Source organism: Berghia stephanieae, chromosome 9 (genome assembly GCF_034508935.2).
Source record: "Berghia stephanieae isolate SIO BIC M18660-M18661 chromosome 9, UCSD_Bste_1.3, whole genome shotgun sequence".
Taxonomy (NCBI): Eukaryota; Metazoa; Mollusca; class Gastropoda; order Nudibranchia; family Aeolidiidae; genus Berghia; species Berghia stephanieae.
The window spans coordinates 32295462-32320461 of NC_088368.1; the positions used below are offsets into that span (position 1 = coordinate 32295462).

Consider the following 25000-nt stretch of genomic DNA (forward strand, 5'->3'; position numbering starts at 1 on the left):
TTATCGTGATTGATATCTCTACATAAAAGGGTTGTCTTTTCTATACATCATTTCGAGGAAATTAAATTTACCTCTTATCTTGGTATTATGATTAGCAGAGGAAGCGTAAGACTGGCGAAATTGGAATAGTTGTAATGGGGATCTTGATCTTGTTGAGTCTTGTGATGGAATTGCATGAAAAATGAGAAACGCCCATTCGGCTTTTATGAATGAATCATTTGGTTAATTTGATATTAAGTGTAATTACAGTTTACAATAATGCTGATGGTGATTACCGTTCCAACACATATATGAGACGAATTGTCACAGCCGTGCCAGTCTTACAATCTCAGTAACTCTGTTTCAACTATTCTATCTGTCAATTATTGACTCAATATCAACAAGGATATAATTTAATAAATGATTATAATTCAATAATTGACTTCAATTTAAATAGTTTATTTAGTACTAATAGACATCCGATTATAAAAGCTGACTGAAACTAAACAGATGCCATATCTCCCTATAAATTCTAATTATTAATTGATCTTGTTGCAGTTATAACTTAAACGGACACACCCACCCGGATCTTTTTGTTTTTGACTTTTGACTTTTCATTCAAATTCAAGTAATTTTGTTCAGCCTGTTGATAATGAAAACATGACTTGAGTACACAAAGTCACAAAGCGTTGTCAACCCCTTATGTTCTCACTCCAAATCAAACCAAAATAAAAAATAATGGCAACTTTTATTTTTTTCCATATTCATCCGGTTTCGATATTCTAATTCTATGCGTTAACTTAAAGTTCACTGCTCTTGTTGAAGTCATTGGATTTAATGGATAGACCTTTTTTCAATATGTGCTTACGCTATGTACGAGATTGATTATTTTTTAAAAAGTAGCAGCTTCTAACAGTGTCATAATGCAATGTTATGGTGATCAATTCAGATGGCCATTTTATTTCCGCATTCGTACACACTGTACAGTTGTGGGAGCAATGGAAATATTATATTTTTGAAAGACTCATTGAACCACTTGAGTCTATCCCAATTTTTTCAGCGAACGATTGTGTGGGCTTCTGGTAAAGTGCCGCTTTGTTTTCTGTTGCTGATTTTTCTGCAACTTTTTTTCCTCTCTATCTTGAATGAGATGACTTTGCTTTGCCCAGGCCTGAGACTTCTCTGAGAGATGTAGTATGTGTGTTTTTCTATATGATATTTTTCTTTCTTTGTAACTCATCTTTTCTGAGTGACATTTAAAAAGTGCCTCCCTTTTAACAAAGATTCCATACAGTTGTCTGTGCGGGGCTTTTTGTGGCATAAGATGCTCACAAGGATAGACTGCATCTGGGATCTACTTTTGATTATTTTTCTTTGTTTTCCTTTTTCCTTGGTGCCTGCGACCCCAAAGTAGGTATTGAATACTCAATCTTCCTCTAACCGTTTGGGGTTTTTTCTTTTGCCATTCTCTTTTTTGTTGGTGCTGAAATGGCTTTAAAATGTAGCATGTGCTGCTTAATTATAAATTACTAAACTGTGCTGAACTAAACCATTTTCTTTATTGCAATATATAATTATTCTCATATTTCTTATTTAGCAGATAACCTCTATAAAAAGTCCTTTGCTTTTTATTTAAATGGTCATTTAAAGTCCTCAACAAAAAAATGTGACATTTTAAAGATAAAATTCACAAAGAAAGCCAGATATCTGCCTCACAGATAGTTCTGTATCTATGATGTGTCTTCAATTTCAATGTAAACATTGATTGCTTGCTACCAGCTGGATATAATCAGAGTAGCATGAAAGAATTGGGTCCCTTTTTGCACAAGTTTGGTGATTCGAATTCTACTCAAGCTCCACACCTTAACTTGCTTCATATCTGGTCCTTATTAGAGACAAAGACTTTATTGATGCGCCGTGCTGGCCCCAATTGCTGTGGGTTCTCATTATATAACTAGGTCAAAAGAAATTTCTTTCTTTTTTAAATTTACAGTACTTATAAATGTTTTTTTTTTTAATTCATTTTATAATCCGCACAGGTTTCTGCCACTACCTCAGCAATGATATAATAGTGTTGCAAACAAAGTAAAGAAAATGACATCTGTCACTGATGAAAGTTATGTCCCCACCACATCAAAATCTCAATTTAACGGGGATGTGCAAGGTGACCTAACCCATTCAGCCTCCACAGAAAACATTGCCTCCATCCATGACAACATTTTCTACAAGACTTTTGGGAAACCTGTCCGATATCCTTCACCTTCCTCGTCATCTTCATCTAAACCTACAAAAAATGATGGAGGGAGATTTTATAATGAGTCTTCAAACGACAGTGAAGATAATATGGAATATAAACCTGTGTCAGGCTTTGTTCATCGACTCTTGGGTAGATTTTCCAAAGGAGACAGCCCTGACACTGCTCCACCATCAACTTCGTCTGGTTCACTTTCTAAAAGATCTTCAAGTTTAGAGGATATATCTACTGATGATGATTTGTCGAAGAGGAATGTTTCACAAGAGGAACCTTCCGTGATTAATGCCCAGAAGCAAAATGTGTTAAATTCGTCCAAGCTCTCTCATCGCGCTAGGAGTATAGAGAGTTTAGATGCTGCTGCCCCTCTTAGAAAACCCCAATCTCGTCCACTTGCCATTCCTCATCTGAGACATGTTGAGACAAAACAGGAAAAAGAAAAATTGCTGAAATCACCACGAGAGTCAAAAATTATTGCCCCAGATGTGGACCTTGCCAATGATGATATTATCATCATTGAAAATACACCTACCGTTCCAGCACTACAACTCTCAGACCGGCACAATGATAGTGAAAGTGACATTGAAGCACCTCAGGTTCACAGTTATCGAGAAGAGATGCTACCTGAAGAGTTGCCAAAACCGAATACGGTCCTCACAGTACGAAGTATATTTGAAACTGCTGCTTCAGTTTCTGCCATGCCTTCTTCATCTGTTGCTCATCGACGTCGCAAGTCAGATTCTTCCGACGTTTTGGTTGAAAAAACAACGCAAAGCTCGTCTTCTTCCCCACTGAGCCTGGAGACAAATAGAATTTCTAATCGCAACTCATCGTCCTCAATTGCAAGTCCGACTCCTCCCATAATGTCACCCCGTATAACTTCAAATGAAGCATCAGCAGCCCCTGTTTTCAAATTGGACCAATCATCTAGCAGTCGGTCTTATTCATATTCATCTCCGAGAAGTCCAGTTTCTGATTTATACTCGCCTCATTATAGCATACCCACTGATGGAAAGTCTTCATCATCTTCTAGTTCAATAACAACAACAACAATCCCAGTTGCCTCTACTGCCTCCGCCTTGCCAACAAGCTACACAAAACAGCTCTCATCATCCAGACAATCGACTCCTCGAGACGATAATAATAGTAAAGATTCATCATTCTTATCATCATCTTCATCTGCCCCATCATCAGCGAGAAGTGATATTGAGTCATATTCATCGTCTTCAATCGCCTCTACTGTGACAGAAAGCAACAAGTTACCATCCGTGGCAGAGAGAGGCAGTTTGTTTGACTCCAGACCTTCTCCTCCCCCTCGTAGTACAGCTAGTGTCAAACCGACCATAGCACAAAACCCACCTATTGCGATGAAACCAATTCCTTTGTCAGCCCCAGCCTCGGCAGCCACGAGCTACAAGAAATCAAGTCCTGTGGTCCCTGTTGCTCCTTTTAAGAAAAGGGAAGAAACAGAGGATGATGGGATGCCTGTTTTAATTTACCAGAAACCTAAGAGTCCTCGAGGAAAACCAGAAAGACAAAACCGAAATAATCTCAATGGAAAACAGGTTGACAAAGAGGAAAAAGATGATTTGATAATTCCTAAGGATGCCAAAACTATTTTTGATAAAGACAAAGAACAGCAGAATACAAAGTTTGTATCTCAAAGGAAAAATAATTTTGATTCTTCAGACCTTAAAAGTAATGACAGATTGAAGAATAATGACAGTAAACTTAATGAGGATAAAAACGTTAGTCATACTAGTGTCATTTCTGTGACCAAAGAAAAAACTGTGATAAATCTCACCAGGACCAAAGCAACTCCTGAAGATGATCAAGTTGATGGGATGGTCAAAAGGATGAAAACTAATTTTGCTCCAAGTGTTCCTAAACCTACTCGCCCTCCACGTCCCACAAGTAAGGATATTAATGCTGAATCTATTGGAAAATCACGCCCAGCCCCTTCTCCTCCTAAATTATCTGTAGACAAAGAGGAAAAGAAAGCTGAAGACACTGAGAGGAAACAGGAAGGAAGTATGATCTATGTTAGTAGTTCTGACAGCAGCGAGTCAGACTCATCAACTCCCCCTGAAACCCCTCGTACACGACCACCTTTAGCTTCTCGTGACACACCTCAAGTTATATCTCCCTCTCCTCGTGAACCCACATCTGTTGCCCCTCCCTCACACAAAGAAAGACCAGTGGTCAAACATGAAATCCTCCCTTCCGTTTCTCCTTCACCTCGAGATTCTCCTAGATTACCTCGAGAGCCTCCCTCTACCACCTCATCACCTGTCCAACCTCGTGTCGTCCCTGAACCAGAACCAACTGATGAGCTGAAAGAAAAGCCCATCAAAGGAATCCCCAGCATAATAGCAAACCGACTCAACAAACAAAACAACTCACCCAGAGAAATCTCAGATGCCATTATCGACAGTAAACGAGATTCAAATGGACGAGACAGTCCGGACGCATTCTCAGTAACACTCAGAAAAACAGGAAGTGCGTCCATTGTCAACAGCAATGCTGAAAATGCGGATAGTAGCGATGGTAAAAGAGATTCTGTTAGCAATGCCATTGAAATGGAAATTGCTAACATGCGAAAGAAGATGGACCATATTAGTCAGAATAGAAGTGGAGGTGGTGCCAAACAGATCTTCGATAGTTCTCAGCTTGCACAGAAGCGAAAGGAAAAGAAAGAAGCAGCTGCTAAAGCCGCTGCTGCTGCAGCATCTCAAGGGATTGTACCGCCTTTGGATTTCTCCAGCCTCAATGACGACAATCGTAGCAATCAGATGGCATTACGCCGGAAGGAGATTAAGCCATGCAACATCAAATTTATTGGAGAGAATGCACCAACCTCCAGGAATTTACTCAAGAAACAGAGGAAAGTCAAGGTAGGAATTGGACTGTTTCTTTTTTTATTCTTTACCAAAACTTGAGCTGTCGTATAGCGCAATATCCACTAAACGTGCTCAAAGCATTTTACAAAAGGTCCGTGATCAACAGAAACGCGTAACGGGTAGAACGAGACATGATAATACATGGGGTTTTTTTCCGACAGAGACAACGCTGTTAACGGCCATGTACTCATTTTCCACCTGAGTACGGTGAGAGAATGTGAGTAAAGAGCCTTTTCTAAGAACTCAACTATGCGCCAAGCGAGGCTTGAACCCAGGACCGTCCGATCTGAAAGTGAATGTCATACCACTAGACCAAATATTCGCACCTAGACTTAATTTCATAATCTGACTGACTGTTTATCTATCTATCTATCTATCTATCTATCTATCTATCTATCTATCTATCTATCTATCTATCTATCTATCTATCTATCTATCTATCTATCTCTGATTCGAGTACTTAGATATTAGTATTGACATTACAATTTACATTTTCCTTCCTTTTATTCCTCTTTCCAACTCTTTCTCTCAACCCTCTCTCTCTCTGTTGAATATCTGTCTGTCTTCTTCTCTCCCTTTCACTTTGCCTCCAACCCAGTTTCTCTCTCTCTCTCTCTCTCTCTCTCTCTCTCTCTCTCTCTCTCTCTCTCTCTCTCTCTCTCCCTCTCTCCCTCTCTCCATTACTATCCTCCTCTTTATCCTTCTTCCCCACCCCCCTTCTCTCTCCATCTCTCTCTTTCCACTTCCAAACCTCATGTATAATTGATGGCAACGGCAGTCCATGCGATGCTACCGTATGTGTTCCTGTGTAGAAGTGTGAATGACGTAGATGTCGAGGTCGTTTCTGGACATTCTATCTGTGTATATGTTTGCGCGGCGTGTGTGTGTGTGTGTGTGTGAGAGAGAGAGAGAAAGAGAGAGAGAGATAGAGATTTATAAATGGGAAATGTAATTTTCCATCAGTGGAAGAAGGGAGGGGTAGGGGATTAAATTTAAAGTGTAATTTGTTTATTGATTAACTAAATAATCAATTTACTTCCTTAGATATTTTTATTTGTTTTATTTATTTTAATTAATTAATACATTCATTTTTCATGTTCTACATCTATACATTGTTTCTTTCTTTAAGTACCTTTTTGGGTTGATTTTTCTGTAATTTGCAAATACGTGTGCGGCGGGTGGAAAGTAACACAACTTATCAACAGAACGAGTGATACATCATGTTACTGATGTAATTTGATTTGTAAACATTTGAGTGTATGCCTCTCAGTGGGGACCTGTACTTGTGTTTGGATGAGACTTTTAGGTGATCCCAAACTAAGTACTTTGATAGTGTGCTCTTGGAATCTACATCTGTTTCCTATTTGAACCAATTCCCCTTTGTCTTACCTTTTCTTGGGTACTTTAATTGTAATTCTAGAACTTTTTACTATCCCATCTTCTTCCTATTTACTGGCGCTGATATGACCTAAATGTGTTGCAAGCGCCGTAAAACCCTTAAAAACAAACAAACAATTTGTCGCTGTTTTTTTTTTTTCGTAGATAGACCTATGCGTGTCGGTGTTCCTCTTGCTTAGCCAGGTAACTGCCATACTCTGGAAACGCTCGTATTAAAAGAATTTGGTCAGAAAACTCGTCCTTCAAATATCGATCGAGCGAAGTCCCAGGTTTGAAAGTTTTCGCCAAGATGAGGGTCATTTAAATCGAGATTCGAAGAACGGGTTTTCTGGCCAAGAATTGTTTTCCAGAGTACGTTAGCTAACTGGTTTTAAAAGCTAATACACTTCATTATGTTGATCTAATATTACAAAGGCCTATAGGTCAGGTTGCTCCCCACGTGTGTATCTAAGTATATTAGGGTTTGGGTGGGAAGGGGGAGGGGGGTATTTGCCATCTTGAACATCATTAACAACTCAATTTTCATTTTTAAAAAAAAATGATTGCCGCCTTGTTTGTTGTGTGACTTTAAGGAGAGTGTCAGGTTATAACGAAGGCTAGGCTCATGGTGTTGCTTTATAACTTTGAATTAGGGGGAATAAATAGTCATCACTAGCTTTTTCAACATCTTTGTTGTCTTCGTCGTCGTACTGGTCATCATCATCGTTGTCGTCATCATCATTATAATCATCAGGATTAGACATCCGTTTCCACGTCATTACAATCATCATTGTCATCACATCCTCATAACCGAAAAGATGGGATAGGCTGATATGCATAACTCTCTGTAGGTGTGTGTGTGTGTGTGTGTGTGTGTGTGTGTGTGTGTATGTATGTATGTGTTTGTGTGTGTACCATTGATTGAATTAACACAGGAAAGCAATTTAATGACACAGTCGAATAGACACGAATGTCTTGGCTGTCGCAAACAATAATATTATGTTTAAAGACTATGTCTGCAATTTTGATCTGAGAATGGCCATATTTGGACCATTAGTCATAATTATTACATTTGTTGTAAATATCCAACCTTTCCTTCTAAAAGTCACATGCAATACATGACAATGCCCCAATAACATAATATTTTTCTCAGAGATAACTCGGAATACATCGCTCTCTCATCGAGTAGCCATGTTATTCGATTAGAATTAATTCCGAGTTTTGTTTTTAAATGGCTCGACCTGCAAACTATAAAATATGAGTCCTTACTTGATTTTTGTTGTGTCAATTCTTAATCGTTACTCTCTAGTTCGTTAACAAAAAATAGCATGAGTTTGGAGAAATACAGGGTATTAATATACAAATTTATTTGGACGTCAAATATGGCCAAATTCTAATTTTCTCCTTTTTTTCAGATTAAAAAATTTGATTTAGCTAATTTAACCAAATTGAACTGCACTGACTTTTTTCTAAAAAAAAGCATTTCAAAGTGAAAATCCATGCAGAAAATATAGAAAATAATGATTTTAAGTTGTTATATATTTTATTTTCTCTCAATTTCGTATTTTCTGTTTGCTGCATTTTGGCAATTAATCAGGTTTTATATTAACAGTTAGGATATTATACATGTTTTACGATATGAGATATCATAATGAAAATATTTTATTTACTATTGTTGGTTCCTTGCGTGATATATTACAATTTCCGTTGTCTTGCAACACGAGTTTCTCCTTGTAGTGGCAATTTATTTTTGTTGTGTAGGCTATACTTACTCAGTGTTGTCATAATATTATATCTCACGGCCAAGTCAATACGACAGTAAATACTATCTACGGCTTGTGATTTTGTGTCCCTCTCTGGTGGGATCAATACCTCACATTAATAATTTTAAAAATACAAAACAACAGACAACAATAACATCATGCAAACATAAATATTTACTTCTTCAAGTTAAACAACGATTAAGTTGTTTATATATTTAGATGCATATTTACTTGTTTATTCTTATTTATTTACTTCTTGAATCATTTATTTGTGTTTCCAAATATTTGTTTAACCGTTCATTAATTTAATTATCGCTTTTTAAAAAATGAGATTGTGTGCCTGTTATTATTAAGTCAGGCACCGAAAGTGTAATACGTATAATGATAATATAGTTCTATTACGAATACGCCCCCTTTTTTACAGTCAGTGTGTGGTGATGTGTGTGTTTGTTTGTGAAGTGCTTTATCGTTATATGGAATCTTTCGTCATAGCTGGAACTGTACAATCAAACACACACACACACACACACACACACACACACACACACACACACACTTATTCATTAATTAACTCGTCACATGCGAAGTTCGAATTGCTTTCTACATGGCATCGCGTATGTATCTATGTATGTATGTATGTATGTATGTATGTATGTCTGTCTGTATGTGTGTATGTATGTACATATGTATGTAATATGTTTTCCCCATTTGAACAGTTACAAAATCTCTTACACCTTAGGCTTCACTGGATCTCAAGTCGCATCTCCGTTACTGCTTTTAAAAAGTTGCTATTGTGAAGACGGTCCGCCGTTGTCTATCGAGTTATAAACAGATAAATGATAAGCTTAAAATATATTTTTTCAAGGGGGTCTCGATAGCTCCGTTGGTAGAGCATTCGCTTCACACGCAAAGGGGCCGAGATCGATGTCGGATGAAGTCGAGATATTTCTTTTTTCAACCCCTTGTCCTTTCAGTCAGCAGTGCTTGGGTAGCTGGGTTTGTGAGATCTGTCGGAAAGTACGTTCCGATATATAGACTGACGTCCTATCCAAAGGATTGCTACTGTACGTTTGACGCTATAGAAAAACCGCGATAATCTCCGACTGCATGGGCTTAATTAATGGCTCTGAATCTGACGGATGATTTGAGAGGAATTTAATTCCGCGGGTAATGGGTTAATTTTTTTTCTTCTGGTAAATGCACAATCACAAAGGCGGAACAAAAGAAGAATAGCGCCACACCGTGTTGATTGTGACAGTCGTGTCTTTATATGGTATAATATTCTACCGAAAGTTGCAAAAAGCTTCTTTTTTATTATTTTTATTTTTTCAAAATCATTTTTTACTTTTACTTCAATTGTCAATCCATCAAGAGTAGGTACTCCAAACTTGCCCAACATTGTTAAACATGAGACTTCAGAAAAGTTTAGGAGGAGTATCGGGTTTGTTTTTGATTTAAAAAAAAAAAAATTCTATGTGTGCAGTTATTATTTATGTGTTCTTGTGGTATGACACTCGCCTTCGGACCGTAAGATCCAGGGTTCGAGTCCCGCTCGGAGTAGTGCATAGTTGAGTCCTTTGAAAAGGCTCTTTTCTTAGATTTATATTCTCTTAACGTACTCAGGTGTAAAATAAAATTGTAATAGGGCCTATAAGGCGACATGTCCCCTTCCTACGGGTTAAATGTTGCTGCTGACTACGGGACCCCTCATAAATTAAGCGTTTTGATGTTTAGTGAATATTGCCTTCTATAAATGGGTGACGTTTAAATGTTATAATGTATATTTATTGTTGTTCGCCTCGTCTTCATAGTCGATCGGTAGTATAGATAGAATGCGCTTGGCCAAGGAGTTCACAACATTGCCATCCGGAAGTATAACGGACCAACACACAAACTCTGTGTAACCATGAACTTTTATAGTCTGGTTAATACAGTTTAGTGAGAGCAACTCACAAACGCGGATGGCAAAAACAATAACAAAGGCCTGAGTGACGTCATCTTCGAACTATCTATAAGTGAAAGGTTTTCTGGCCAATATTTTAAAGGGTTTTTTTTCCATTGTACTCCGGTTCATAATAATAATGGTTCTCTCAATCAGTACCTATGTCCTTTTTTGGGGTGGTGATGGTGGTGGTGGGGATGGGGGGGGGGGGGGGGTCTAGATATGAATATTATTTGTAATGAACTTATGAATACCCAGGAGCCTGATCATTGTGTCTGCTCTCTCAGCTGTGAAATGACTCGCATACAATCCAGGCACAACTATATTTTTTTCTTTTCTTTTTTATTTATTTCCTTTTTTTTTTTTTTGGGGGGGGGGGGGGGGGGGGGGATTTAACTCTCTCTTTAACGGCGAGTTGTTCATGGTTTTAAAATACAAACTTAACTGGCTTTCATCCAGAGAGCAGAAATAACGATGCGTTTGTTTTGTCTTTGATTTGTTTGGTTTGACGTCGCTTGAGCGTAGCCTTCTTAAACTCGAAGACTGGCACTGCCCCCCCCCCCCCCCAAAAAAAAAAAAAAAAAAAAAGATTGACGTTACAATAAAAGGCGATGACCATCAAAAGAAAGTGAATAGTGAGTTTTATTCAATAATGCAACCAAGGAGATTCAAATTTGTTACTAACAACTCGCTTTAATGTTCAGGAAAATGTCGGGCTATAGTAGGAACGAACTTGTCGTCATTCAGCTCTCTGTTATTGTTTTTAGACCGCCATTTTGGTGATTAGTTCTCACTAAATTATGTCAGACAATAAACGCTCAAGGTTATACGCTGTTTTGTCTGTTGGTACATTATATCAGGCTGGTTGATGTTGTGAATATTTTACCTAAACGCGTAGCATGGTAGCATCTATAAGTTAATAATAAAGGGCATGGCGGAAAGAGGGGATGGTAAGAGATTATAATCTGTATATAGGGAAACATATATAGGGAAAATAAGACATAAGGGACTACCAGGGTGAGGGGAGGCGATAGATGGTCTAGTGGTTAAGGCATTGTAATTCCACCTGGGGCCTCGGGTTCAAGCTCTCTTATCGGCATCGTATTTTCCTTGTGCAAGAAACTTAGTCGCTATTGCCCGATTTGCGGTGCTGCACAGCGGCTGATGCCTGGGCTACCTCGGTCTTTCTCGAGAAAAATAAATTCCCATGAGAATGAATAAAAGCGATTTTAAAAATAGATAATAAAATTTGAATTGGAAAGTTTCACCCTCTCCTTACCAACCATTGGAAAGTCGTCACATTCGTCACGATCCAACCAGCAGTTTTGTCATTCAGATTTTTTATTGTAAATCACACAATTTAAAGAAACATGTTTTATTATAGATATAAAAACGTGGCACTGTGTTGTCGAGTTCATTTTGCTGATCAATATTATGCATAGAATCTATTTGTTGCTTTTATGTTTGAGTAAGAAAAATCTAGATATTTTTGTGTTGGGTCGGTGTGAAATTTTGGGAAAATTCTGAAAACGGCTGGTAATGAAAGGGCTAAAACTAAAACATTGGAGTGTTTAATGAGGGGAAAAGGGCAGTTACTATAATATAACTATATAAATAATTTCATAGATTTACCGTTCGCTATCTGTATGATTAATGAATCCGCTTCTAATGGCTATGCTAGCATCAGACTTTCCTTTTATTAACTTCCTTTTTAAAAGTTATTTGTATTTGCGTTGTTGTAAACCAAACGTTTCGCATATAGTTTTAAAAAGAGACACAGAGCATACTGACTTACTTAAAAACACATCACACACGATGTTGCATTTAATAATGACTTGTGTCAAATAAATGGTATCAGTGTTACATCATGATATTATCATTACATAATATTATAATATTATTGTCTGTGTGCTGTTTTAAAATAATATTTTTTCTTTTAATTGTTTTTTTCCTTTTTTTTTTTTTTTTTTTTTTTTTGGGGGGGGGGGGGGTTGTCACATCTTTCTTTATCTCTTTTGCTATCAGTTATTATAGCGCTGATATGACCTTAATGTGTTGCTAGCGCCGTAAAACCCTTTTAAAAAACCAAGCTATCAGTTATTAGATCTATATCTCTTTGATACTGGTCTGTCATATCGATGTTTTTGTATTGTTTGTGTTTTGTCACCTCTCTGTCTCCGTTATCGGTATGTTGGAGGTGTTATTGATTTTTTATATTTATTTAAGGGGGGGGGGGGGGGGCAGCGCCAGTGCTCGTTATATCAGAGGTTTCGTTGATTTTTAACGTATTGTTTCTCATATATTATATGATTGAATATTTTATTTTAAAGAGAAAAAAACATGGGTTTTCATTTTCTTTCTGAAATCGGAAGGATGATGGGGTCCGAGCTAGTTGAGTTGGAGTTCTGTTCTGGTTGGACAGGAATCTTCACATTGGTATAGAGCATTTTATAGTTATTATATGTGCACCGAGCTTAACGCGCCCGGCTGTGTATATTATCTACCCCCCCCCCCCCCTTCCTAGCAGGTAAGACCGGATCAAATTTTCATACAGTTCAAACGCCTGTTTTCTACTCATTTACACGACGATGTCATTGGCTGGTCATTTGCTCTTCTTATAAATAAAATAATTTACATAAATAAATAAAATTCTCTTGGGAAAATTTGTCTATTGGGTCTATTCCAAGGGAAGACTGGATTAACCCAGGCATAAGCCGCAGTGCAGTACCGCAAATTGAGCTAGGGCGAGGTGACTTGCTCAAGGCCACACAGCGCAACGCAACGGCGTGAGGTCGAACTCGGTACCTTTCGGGTACGAAGCAAAGACCTGTACCGCTGAGACACGCTGCTCCACAAAATTTGTCTATTGGGTCTATTTCAAGGGAAGACTGGATTAACCCAGGCATAAGCCGCAGTGCAGTACCGCAAATTGAGCAGGGCGAGGTGACTTGCTCAAGGCCACACAGCGCAACGCAACGGCGTGAGGTCGAACTCGGTACCTTTCGGGTACGAAGCAAAGACCTGTACCGCTGAGACACGCTGCTCCACATTATTTATTTATTGATTGATTTATTTTTTTTTAATATATTTATTTATAGATAGATTTATTTATTGATTGATTGATTTATTTATTTGGTCATTGCCATCATTCGTGTACGCAATCAAAACCGTTTCCAAAGTACAAGGTGCATCCAAAGTACATCCATGCCATGTTTTGACTGTTTTGTGTTGTTCACAGTCAGACTATAAAGTCGTTTGACACGGTCGATGGTTGTAGTAAAGATATAAACGGTTTGACTCACCAGTGACATTGCACGGGTCGGCGATAGGGTTTTTCTATCTGTATCCACACATCCGGTATTACCCATGTCCGAATAAGAACTAGAACATTTATATAGTGCAATATCTACTAAACGTGCCTAAAGCGCTTTACAAAGGGTCCTTGACCAACAGAAACACGTACACACATGTAGAACGAGTCATGACGCCTGTTTCCAACAGAGTCAACGCTGTTAACGGCCAGGTACTCATTTTACACATGAGTACGGCGAGAGGTGAGTAAAGGGCCTTTTCCAAGGACTCAACTATGCGCTGAGCGAGGCTCGAACCCAGGACCTTCCGATCCGAAAGCGAGTGTCATACTATAAGACCACATAGCCGAATGAATTGGATAGGGATACTTGAGTTTAATTTTAATGTCATTATGATTCCAACCAGGAGATTAAAAAAAAAAAAAAAGAGTAGAAACACAAGCACCTGACCAAATGTCGGACAGTTACTGTCATCCTGACTTTCCGACGTAAAAGGAAAAGATTATCAATCGAGTAAGGAAAAAAGAATGACAATGTGAAATGACGTGTGAAATAATAAAAGATCATAATGGTGATGATACTGATGATTATGATGATGATGGTGATGATGATGATGCTATTGATTATAATAAAAATGATGATGATAATCAAAACAAACAAACGAAACAATTACACAATTTTGAATCATTAGTTTGATAGCGAGACAAACATTCTATTGAACCGGTCTACGAGTTTATTCGAAAGTGACATTATATATCTTGACTATATATATATGTTTATCGACTAACTTACTTGTATATATTATTAAAAAATTGATTTCGTGAGTTTCTTTTAAAAAAAAAAAAAAAATTAGAGATAGCTGATTAAGCGAAAGTAATGAATAGCAATAAAAACGTAACACGATAGCGAGACAAACATTCTATTGAACCGGTCTACGAGTTTATTCGAAAGTGACATTATATATCTTGACTATATATATATGTTTATCGACTAACTTACTTGTATATATTATTAAAAAATTGATTTCGTGAGTTTCTTTTAAAAAAAAAAAAAAAATTAGAGATAGCTGATTAAGCGAAAGTAATGAATAGCAATAAAAACGTAACACGATAACGTTCGACGCAACTCTCGTGTTGACTTTAATGTGTCAACCACAGGTGGTCGTGTCGGCGACAGAGGGTGACGGGGTGGGTGGGGTGTGGTTGACTTTTACACCTGGGATTTCCCTGGGTTTTTATCACTGATTGCCTTTTAAAAAGAATGTTTACCAATTTGATTGATTATATATATATATATATATATATATATATATATATATATATATATATATATATATATATATATATGCATGACATAGTGTTTGGTTTTTGGTTTCCAATGATCATAAGGGTTTTTAAACGGCCCTTGACGTCTCGAACCCATCACGATCGAACCGACTGCTGCTCACTTCGGGAACGAGGAAGTTCAGAGCAATAAAATCATTTATTTTTATACACTTTAACATTTTGGTTTAAAAAATAAAAAAAAAAAAGATAATGTTAGGCAAAGGAGATGAAAAAAAAAATTTGCATGGAAAAAAAAAAACAAAACAAAAAAAAAAAAAAACACAAGGAATGTATGGTTAGTTGGATAGATTGGATTGGACCTGCTTTCGTGAATTTATTCTATTTCGTGGTCATAGTCTGTTGCAGATTTTCAAATCACGGACAATTAGGTGTATAGATAGTATGCAGTTGACGTCACTCAAGCCTTTGTTAATGTATTTTGCTATCCGCGTTTGTGAGTGATTCTCACTTTAGTGTATTAACCAGACTATAAAAGTTCATGGTTACACATAGCTTTGTGTGTTGGTCCGTTATACTTCCGAATGGCAATGTTATGAGCTTCTTAGCCAAGCGCATACTATCTATTGGTTTGTAAAACTAGGTGGTGGTTTTAGGGATTGTTAGATGCGTTGTTGATAGTTGTCATTGCCATGAAGTCACGCATTAATTGTGTACTTAAAACTCATCATTCCTGATGTGACAGTGAAATTGGATGGAACCGAGAGGGAGAATGTTTATAATGCACATTTAATTGAGTGGTCTTTTTGGCATTTGCGTTTGGAAGATTATAGCCTATTGGTGACTGTCTGTCAAATAGATTTAAGTTAGTTAATCGTGGCCTTAATTTTGGGGTTGCTGAAAAATCTACCTCCAAAGCGTTGGATCTCCCTCTCTATTATTTTACCCCAAAATATTCCCAATTAAAAAAAAAATGGATTGATTGATTGACTGATTGATTTTTTTTTTTTTTTTTTGGGATGTTGGCGTATCAACTATACGAAGATGTATTGACACGAAAACAACCCCCCCCCCCCCTTTGCTTTTGTAGCAGGAGCAAACAATTGCATTGCAACTTATGCTAAGTAGATCTTCATTTTTGGTCAAAATTCCTCATTTTTATGTTTCAGATTTCTCATAGCCGTTATAGGTCAAGTAACGACACGGCTGCTTTGTCTCAATCAAATAAAACAATGTGTGAATGAGATGTCATCATCACGCGCCAACATCTATTTTTGTGCACAGATGAGCTTATTTGGCTCTATTTCTCCTTGACCAGTTGTAATTTATCTACCAAATATAGACAAGGATAGCGTGCAAAATTGAACATCGTTTGCTCGCGTATATCTATTATTTACAACATATTGAATATTAAATGGCTTTTCCTCCAAAGTGAAGAGTGTAAGAATAAGAATGTAATTTTACAGAGTTTCGAACGTCAATTGCATGAATGTCCATGTCTGAACGATCACAATATTGTTATAGTTTTAATCAGCGGTCTTTTTACAATTTGTATTTTATTTTATTTGAGATAAATCCTGACGCAAAATAACCGTCTTAACCCTCCCCTTACCATCTATAGGAAAATCGTCACATTCGTTACGATATTAACATTATTTTTTCCAGTCAGTTTTCTTTTGTCCATCATACAATTTTAATAAATATTTTTGTTATAGTTATGAGGCCTTAATGCTTTGCTGTTTGAGGCCATTTTGATGAACGAAATTATGTATAGCATGTATTTATTCCTTTTAAAAAAAAGTATCTTTATATGTTGAATGGATGCATTGAATAAATAAACTACTAGTGACTCTATGTATATGGGGGGGGGGGGGGGGGGGGGGGTGTGACGTTTTCGGGAAAATCCGGAGAATGGTCGGTAAGAAGAGAGTTAATTGGATTCAGTAGTCTGATGTCACACCGCCTGGAAACGGCGGCCATCTTGGTTCTAAACAAAAAAAAATCATTACTTTTTATTCTTCATACTGGCTAGAACTTTTCATATGCCTTGTGATCAGAATGTGTAAACGTCAAAACGTGATCAAATTTATGGGGGTTTTTTTCCCTCTGGATACGCTTTTTGCTCGCCGGAGAACTATTTCATACGGGCGTCCGCCATTGTTCCGATAGTTTAGAGCCAGTGTTACTAAGTTACCAAGCGTCATTAGGTAGGAAGTGACGTTACGACTGTTGAAGAGTATTGAGGAGAGCGAGTCTTGTCTCTTAGACTTAAAGAAAAACAAACCCCAAAAACCCTTCTAATTTCCTAATGCTAATCATTTTGTCTTCAACTTTTAACCTCTATTTCCTTCATGTTTGTTCGTTCCATTCGATTATTGACGCGATGGGTCACATGGTCATTATGTATTTTATGAATGCTACAAATGGAATGGAAGTCATTCACGTAAGAACATCACATCACGTGTTCCAGAAACGCCCTCTCGTAATAAATTCCGTGCGTTGTAATGCCTCTTATAATATTATTATCTACATTACCTTTTCTATTTATAGATTGCCAGACTTTACGATTTATAAGCTCGCGATAACGCCCTCTGGCGCGTCATCATTGTATTGTTAAATGGACGGTTACGTATTAAACGGCTAGTTGAACTTCCTTTTCTTAAATCTTTTTATATGCACATTATAAAGAGTATTTCCCTGCGTTCACCAAATCACTGCTTACTTTACGTATCTCCTTTCCCTCTCATCCCACCATGTTGACCTTCAGGATCCAGTACAAGTGGCCTGTCAGGCGTCCCTTTTTGTCTTAAAACTCTCACAAAGCCTATTACTGCATATACCCATGTACTAATTCACACCAGATTCGAATGGGATAACGTGTGTAAAGTGCCTTACTTAAGGATGCAATAAGATCAAACCATAGTTGTTTTTTTAGTATATATATTTATCAAAGGAGGGGTCTTTTGTGTTATTTGGAGGGGTTGCTTTATGAATAAGCAGTTATCTGTTATGTGGTTAATGTACCTAACACACGTTATTAATATGTGCTCTGTCGATGGTTTTGAAAATTCCCGTCTTCAGTACGTTGAGAGAGTGAGTAAAGAGCCTTTTCCAAGGACTCAACTATGCGCCGAGCGAGGCTCGAACCCAGGACCTTCCGGTCCGAAAGCGAGTGTCATACCACAAGACCACAAAACCGCACATCCCCATTAAAAAAAAAAAAATGATTGTATCCATACGCAGGTATTTTGACTGGGTAAATGTGATAATTGAAGAACAAAAAAAAAACAAAAAACTTTTTTTTTAGGGTGAAGGGATTATATGGGGGGCTCTTTTATCTTAGTTCAAAGATTACCTCTTTATACTTTATATACTCATTAATTGTTTTATTTAAACCGAGTCTAGGTTTCATTGACCTCACACCTGTAAACTTCCCTTTGGTCTAGATGTCACGTGACGATAAGTTTAGTCTCCTTATTCAATGTGTACCTAGAATGCATTTTCTCCAAAGTGCTGTTAATTAACTGAAGAAAAAAGATCCAACTCTCTTTCCCCCCCCCCCCTTTCCAAAAGTATAAATAAATAAGACAAATACAACCCATTAACACATATTGCCCTATAAAGAGACCTCCCATTTATATAGCTTTCAGCCTTATTCTGAAAAAGCACATTTTAAAACGTTTCTGGCCAATGTTTTGAAAATGTCTCTATTTCTGTCGTGTGTGTGTGTGCGTGTGTGCGTGGTTGTGTGTGTGTGTTTGAAGGTTGTCCCTGGTACATTTGTGACCGGCTGTCACATCCCACCCATTGACGTAATACATCATTGATTTGTGTGTATAATATTGTGCATGTATGTATGTGTATGTATAGGTGGATTTTTCGTGATCTTTGACCCCTCGGGGTGAATCCAATGCATTAAAAAAAATGAATTTTCAGCAAAACTTATATAAAAGTTGGCCTAAAATACATGCCATTGAGGAGATTGGGTTGAGTTTTTGTTTTTTTCCTTTTCAAAATAGATTAATAAAGTATAATTAAATAAATAAAAATCGACGTTTTCTAGCTAGTATCATCATCATATGACCTTTAACTTTAAACTCTTATTTTTTTGTATTCCTTGTTTTTTTGTTGTTGTTGTTGTTGTTGTTTATTTTATTATTTAAAAAAAAATTCTTTTTCTTTTTTAACTCACTCAACCCTAACACCGACTATATCCGTAGTTTTCCCGGGTTACTTTTACCCCATGCCTATTTATTACATTTTTCTGAGACAAAGTATAGGCGTTGTGTCAAAGCTAATGTTTTTAGTTTTTGAACATTAATGGTAGTTGAATAAAACTCTCTGGGTGGGGATCCTGACCTCCCATAGTGGGCAGGGAGGTACATACTGTGTCTTCTATCCCCTTATATCTGTTTTCCAACATGCTTTCTGTCTTTGTCTTGGAATGAGATTACTTGGTTTTGTCTTGGCCCTGGCCGGAGTCCTAGCTGGGAGGGAAACAGTCAAATGCATAGATATTTTTTTGGGAGATGATATTTTTTTCCTTGTAAATCATCTCTCTTGTCATGTATTATCTTATTTATTTTTAATGTATAATGTAAGCATTTGAGTGTATTCCTCCTTGTTGGATTTTGTGCTTGTGTCCGGATGAGACTTATAGGTGATCTCAAACTAAGTACATTGAAGGTATGCTCTTGGAATCTACATCTGATCCCTATTTGTTCCTAGTTCCCCCTATGTCTTACTTTCTCTTGGTTTCTTTAATTGTAATTCTAGAACTTTTTACTATCCCATTTTCTTCCTTTTTACTGGCGCTGATATGACCTTAATGTGTTGCAAGCGCCGAAAACCCTTAAAAACAAAACAAACAAATAAGACTATGTACATGCTCATTTGTAATACATTTTTTTCAAAATTTTGAAAAGTAGCAAAAATCAGCAGGATTGAGTGAGTTAAAATGTTCATTCCGATATAGATACTACTATATCGACGCGATGAGAGCTACAATTTAAACAAATAAAATGCTTTGTAAGATTACCACAGATCAGATTACAATAACAGCACACTCGATGTCATCCAGACCTCCCTCTTATATAGATTTAATCCGTATCTTGTGAAGGTTTCTCTTTGTTTATTTGTTATTGTTGTTTTGTTTTTTCTTGTTTCTTTTTTTTTAAACTGTAGGCAACCCCCTTTGACCAAATGTTTGGGCATATGTTTCACCCAGATTCGGATTTTGTAAAAATTAAAATTTGATAATTGAATTAGTGACAGTAGACCCTATATGGGTATTTTACACGGAAATGAATGTGTGTTACCAAACTAAAACCACGTTACAGTTAAACTGAAGCATTTAAAAGTGTCGTTTAATGTGCGTGGAAATCATGCATTTAAAAAAAAATAAAATTGGCCGATGTAGATTTCTTTCATTGAAATTCTGACTTTTTATAAAGAGAAATATGATAGTTATTAAGCCAAGCAGGTCTGTTTTAAACTACAATAAAAACTAAAGGCTATGGACTGTAAAAAGTAGGGTAAAAATGAATATAATAGCTTTAAAAAAAAAAGGAGCAAAATACTTCGTACGGAACGACTTTAAGTGGTGTATTTATGTTGTCATCGTTTTTGTTGTTGACTGAAGAAGTGGTTTGTGAGATCGAATTGGTCCGTGTTGGATATTTTATTATTTTTTAAAACTGTTATATTCATTACTGTATGTAAATAACGTGACAAACAGTTCTTTTTCACGACAATGTGAATATATATATATATATATAATATTACTTCATGGACCCTCTCCGACCCAAACCCTAACTCCCACTTTCATAGGCATGTGTAATTATATATCCCCACCCCCATTCCTCACAAATACATTCGCAAACACAATACACACCTACCCCTCAAGGCAAATGTTTCGATTTCGATAGTCTCAGATAAATCTGAGCCATTCATGACACGAACAAATGGAAAGCCACCGTAGATAATGTAATAATATATGAGATGAAAGTCGGGGAGACATAGGATCTTGTGTTACATACTACACAATCCTCTTACATCTCCTCGTCCATCCTCCTTAATCTACACCTCCGCCTTCTTTGAAACTCCTCAACTTCCTCCTCCTCATCCGCCTCCTTTTTCTTTTTCTTCTTCTTCTTCTTCTTCTTTTTCTTCTTCTTCTTCTTCTTCTTCTTCTTCTTCTTCTTCTCCTCCTCCTCCTCCTCCTCCTCCTCCTCCTCCTCCTCCTCCTCCTCCTCCTCCTCCTCCTCCTCCTCCTCCTCCTTCTTGAATAAAGGAGTAGAATAAAGACACGAGAGAGAGAGAGACAGACAGAGAGAGAGAGAGAGAGAGAGAGAGAGGGGGGGGGGCAGCTAAATTTCATTTGTCCCGATAAACGGGGGAATAAATCGAGTTTCTATCTGCAACCAGCCTGGATTTAGATAGTCTTGGCACCAGGCATTGATCGCTTACTGCTTTTACAGTTTAGTTCTTTTGTAGGCAAATAAGATACAGTTTCATGACATGAAAAAGATATTGATAGAATATCAGCTTTCTTTGTCTGTGACTTTATAATGGAGAATTCGACTCTTTCGTAGCTTTAAACCACTTATACGAAGGTCTCACCTCACACTGTTTCGGCAGGGACGATTTGGTTACTTTGTTGCCAAATGAGATACAGTTTCATGCAAATGAAATGGATATGGGTAGAGTATTGTCCGTGATTAATTCTGGAACGGACTGGGATTCCGTTGGAAACCAACCACCTCTAATGCCAACTTTATTGATTCTCTGATTCAGCGTTGTCAATATAGCTCTTTTTTAAATGTAAGTCTAAACGGCCTTGTAGGATGATTCATGATACAAATTGGGATGTATTAAGGGGCCGAATTCGAATCTGAATCTGAATGTTACTGGAAGTCGACTCAATAGGATTCGATAGTCTAATGTTACGTCCGCCCATCAACCAGCAGCTTGGTTCTAAACAAAGAAAATATGTACTTTTTATTCTTCATGCTGGCTAGAACTTTTTCACATGTCATGTGATCAGAATGTATAGAAGTCAGACCATGAGCAGATTGATAATGTTTTTCTCCTCTATATTTACTTCTATGCTCGTCGAAGAAGTATTTCATCAGGCGTCCACCATTGTTCTGATAGTTTAGAACCAGTTACTAAGTTACTATGTGACATTACGAGGGAAGTGACGTCACGACTGTAGAAGCCTATTCTCGATCTTGGGATCTCAACCGTTGCTATGTGTTATTTTCCTCTGTCTGATCTCCCTTTTCATTTAGCTTTTTCATCTTGTTCTGGATTAATTCGTTTGTTTTGCCCTTGATCTAGCCAGGATCATTCGCAGAGGAAAACAGCCAAACATATTTTTATTTATTTATTCATTCGCTTACTTTTACATGTTTAAAAAAAAAATGTTTATCTACTTAATGTACGTGTGTGTGTGTGTGTGTGTGTGTGTGTGTGTGTTTGTTTGTTTGTTTGTTTGTGTTTGAAATTGTTTATAATCATCTCCTTTTTACATTTATGTGTTATAAGTTCATCGATATGTTGTAATCATTTTAATAAACCGCTTGGTCGGGACCACCGGCCCTCTCTCTCGTCTGTGGTCGGGGCCGCATGCATTTCTCAGACCAGTAGCAGGGATACATAGATGGTATTGAAAGGTATGAAATATAGCAGAACAGCTAATTTAACGTCAACTATTACCTGGTCATATGTTTTTGTTATTGGCTTAAGGATAGTTTTGAGCCCTAAACGTTCCCTTTTTTTAAAAGTATAATTATAATGTTCTTTTTTTGAAGCTGTTATTATTAATTTGTGCACATTATTGTTTACGGTCCATATCTTCTTCTCTCAGCGTAGTATTCACACACACACACACACACACACACACACACACACACACACAAATGCGTATGGTAATGAGACTAGCAAGGGTGGATGGATGGATAGACAGCCGTGACGTCTTTACTAAGATGACGATGATGATGGTAATAAAAAAAGAGACATATCCATGGACCGATTGATCTGCCGTAAGCTGTCAAAACAACCTTTTTTTTTCTTTAAAAAAAAAAAATCATTTTGGTAAGAAATATATTAAATAACAATGTGAAATTGAATGTAAGCTTCAATTTAATTTACGAAAACAGATAAAATGGACGTTTCGGGTTTCCCCTTTATCAACAAAACAGGATGAGTGAATCACTATAGACGAATGATATATATATATATATAGCTTCAAATAGGGATGAATTAACCAGTCAACAGCCTTACTCTAGAAAAAAAAAACTCGTATTTAAACATTTGGCCAGAAAGCTCGTCCTTCAAATATCGATCCATTTAAATGACAATTACTTTGGCAAAAACTCTCAAGCCTGGGACCTCGCGAGGTCTTCCATTAGCCTCAGGTTTGAGAGTTTTTGCCAAGGTGATATTAAATTTAAGTTTTTCCACAGCACGGCTTTTGACTGGTTAAGATAATCACGATCTTTTCAGATAAAGTCTTAAACATGAGAGTAAACTTAACAAATTTCGGGTTTAGGTCTGTATTGGCACGTTGAGGCTTTTCATGAGTTATAAATGTTTGAGTTTAAAAAAATCAAAATTGCCAAGATAAAACAAGAAAAAGTGTTTTTGTTAGTGTATATTGCGATGGTGTGTTTGGGGCCAAAATGATTCATCTCGGGGTGCCAAATATCGATTGATCTTTGCTACAGGGTTGTCAACTTAGCTGCTTTTTATTTATATCAAAGTTTTGATTTTGTTTTTCCTAGCTTTAGCGAAAAAGAGTCTAGATCTAGATTGTTGTTTTAAATTTGTGAATATACTCATCTGTTCGTTTATCTTTTGGTGATTTATTGTTCTTCTTCTTCTTCTTCTTCTTCTTCTTCTTCTTCTTCTTCTTCTTCTTCTTCTTCTTCTTCTTCTTCTTCTTCTTCTTCTTCTTCTTCTTCTTCTTCTTCTTCTTCTTATTCTTATTCTTCTTCTTCTTTCTTCTTCTTCTTCTTATTATTATTATTATTATCATCATCATCATCATCATCATCATCATCATCATCATCATCATTATTATTATTATTATTATTATTATTATTATTATTATTATTATTATTATTATTATTATTATTTTATCATGACAATGACACATCGTGATCTCACCGTGTAATCAAATCAAGCGACATTGAGCCTGAGTAGTGACCGGACTGGTGATAATGACTGCAACACTCTGGCCCCGATATTGTGTACTTTGGACTTCTCAAGCGTTATTACACGACCATAAGGGGTTTTAACAATGTACTAGATGTCTATTCATTGCATTGGTTATTATTTTAAAAGTATTTAGAAGGAATGAAATTGACGCCACTCAACTTTTTGTTATTGTTTTAGCCGTATTGGTGATTAGGTTCTCACTAAATTATATCGATCAGACTATATATAAATCGTTTTGTCTGTTGATACGCTATATCCGGCTGGCGGATATTGTGATTATTTAACCTAACACAAAGCATCAATATAGATAACGCTTTGCATGCGATTGGGACTGGATGAAATGTTAATTTGATTCCACACACAACCACACTACCTCCTGTGTAGAAGTGGAATAAATAGATTTGTGACGTACATTAAACCCTCTCCTTACCCATAGGAAAACAGTCACATTTGTTACGATGTAACCAACAAATTTCTTATTCTGATTTCATTATGTTATAGTTATAGCCATAAAAAAAACTGGACACTGTGTTGCAGAGACCAATTTTTCTGAACAAAATATAGAATATATTCTATATATATAGAATATATATACTCGTTGCTATTCTGTTAAAAAAAAAACCCATCTACTTTTGTGTTGGGTGAGTGTATGTGAAGTTTCGGGTAAAAGTCTGAAAATAGCTGGTAGGTAGGAAGAGAGTCAAACACGATGCATAGTCAGTTGTTATCGTTATCGGGTGAGATGTCGATAAAGGCCTGATAAGGCTGGTGTGACATTGGCGATTATCGATGATGATTACAGTGGCATGTATGAGGGGTGTCTATCGGGGTTGCCAGATGTATTTATGCCAAAGAGCCAAATCTACGGCGAAAAAGAGCCCCAAAAAAATTCCCCAAATTAACTTTAAGGTCCAAATTTGGGAGCCAAACATATAAACTTTTTTTTTGTTACTCCTACCCCCTCTCTACACA

The 25000-nt window shown here is 36.9% G+C and overlaps 1 protein-coding gene across 2 annotated transcripts in view; it reads left to right on the forward strand.

Annotated features, from left to right (window-relative positions):
• LOC144980058 (uncharacterized) overlaps nucleotides 1-25000 on the forward strand; it is a 77130-nt gene that overhangs the window by 292 nt on the left and 51838 nt on the right. The window contains exons 2-3 of one of the 2 annotated variants that reach the window (XR_013646819.1): nucleotides 2019-5428; nucleotides 17980-18101. Coding sequence is in view for 1 of the 2 variants with exons in the window: in XM_078927539.1 (XP_078783665.1) it covers nucleotides 2074-5124 (3051 nt within the window). In the remaining variant the exon portion in view is untranslated. Of the gene's footprint in view, nucleotides 1-2018; nucleotides 5429-17979; nucleotides 18102-25000 lie in introns of those variants that run through there. The other variant, XM_078927539.1, reaches the window with a different exon arrangement.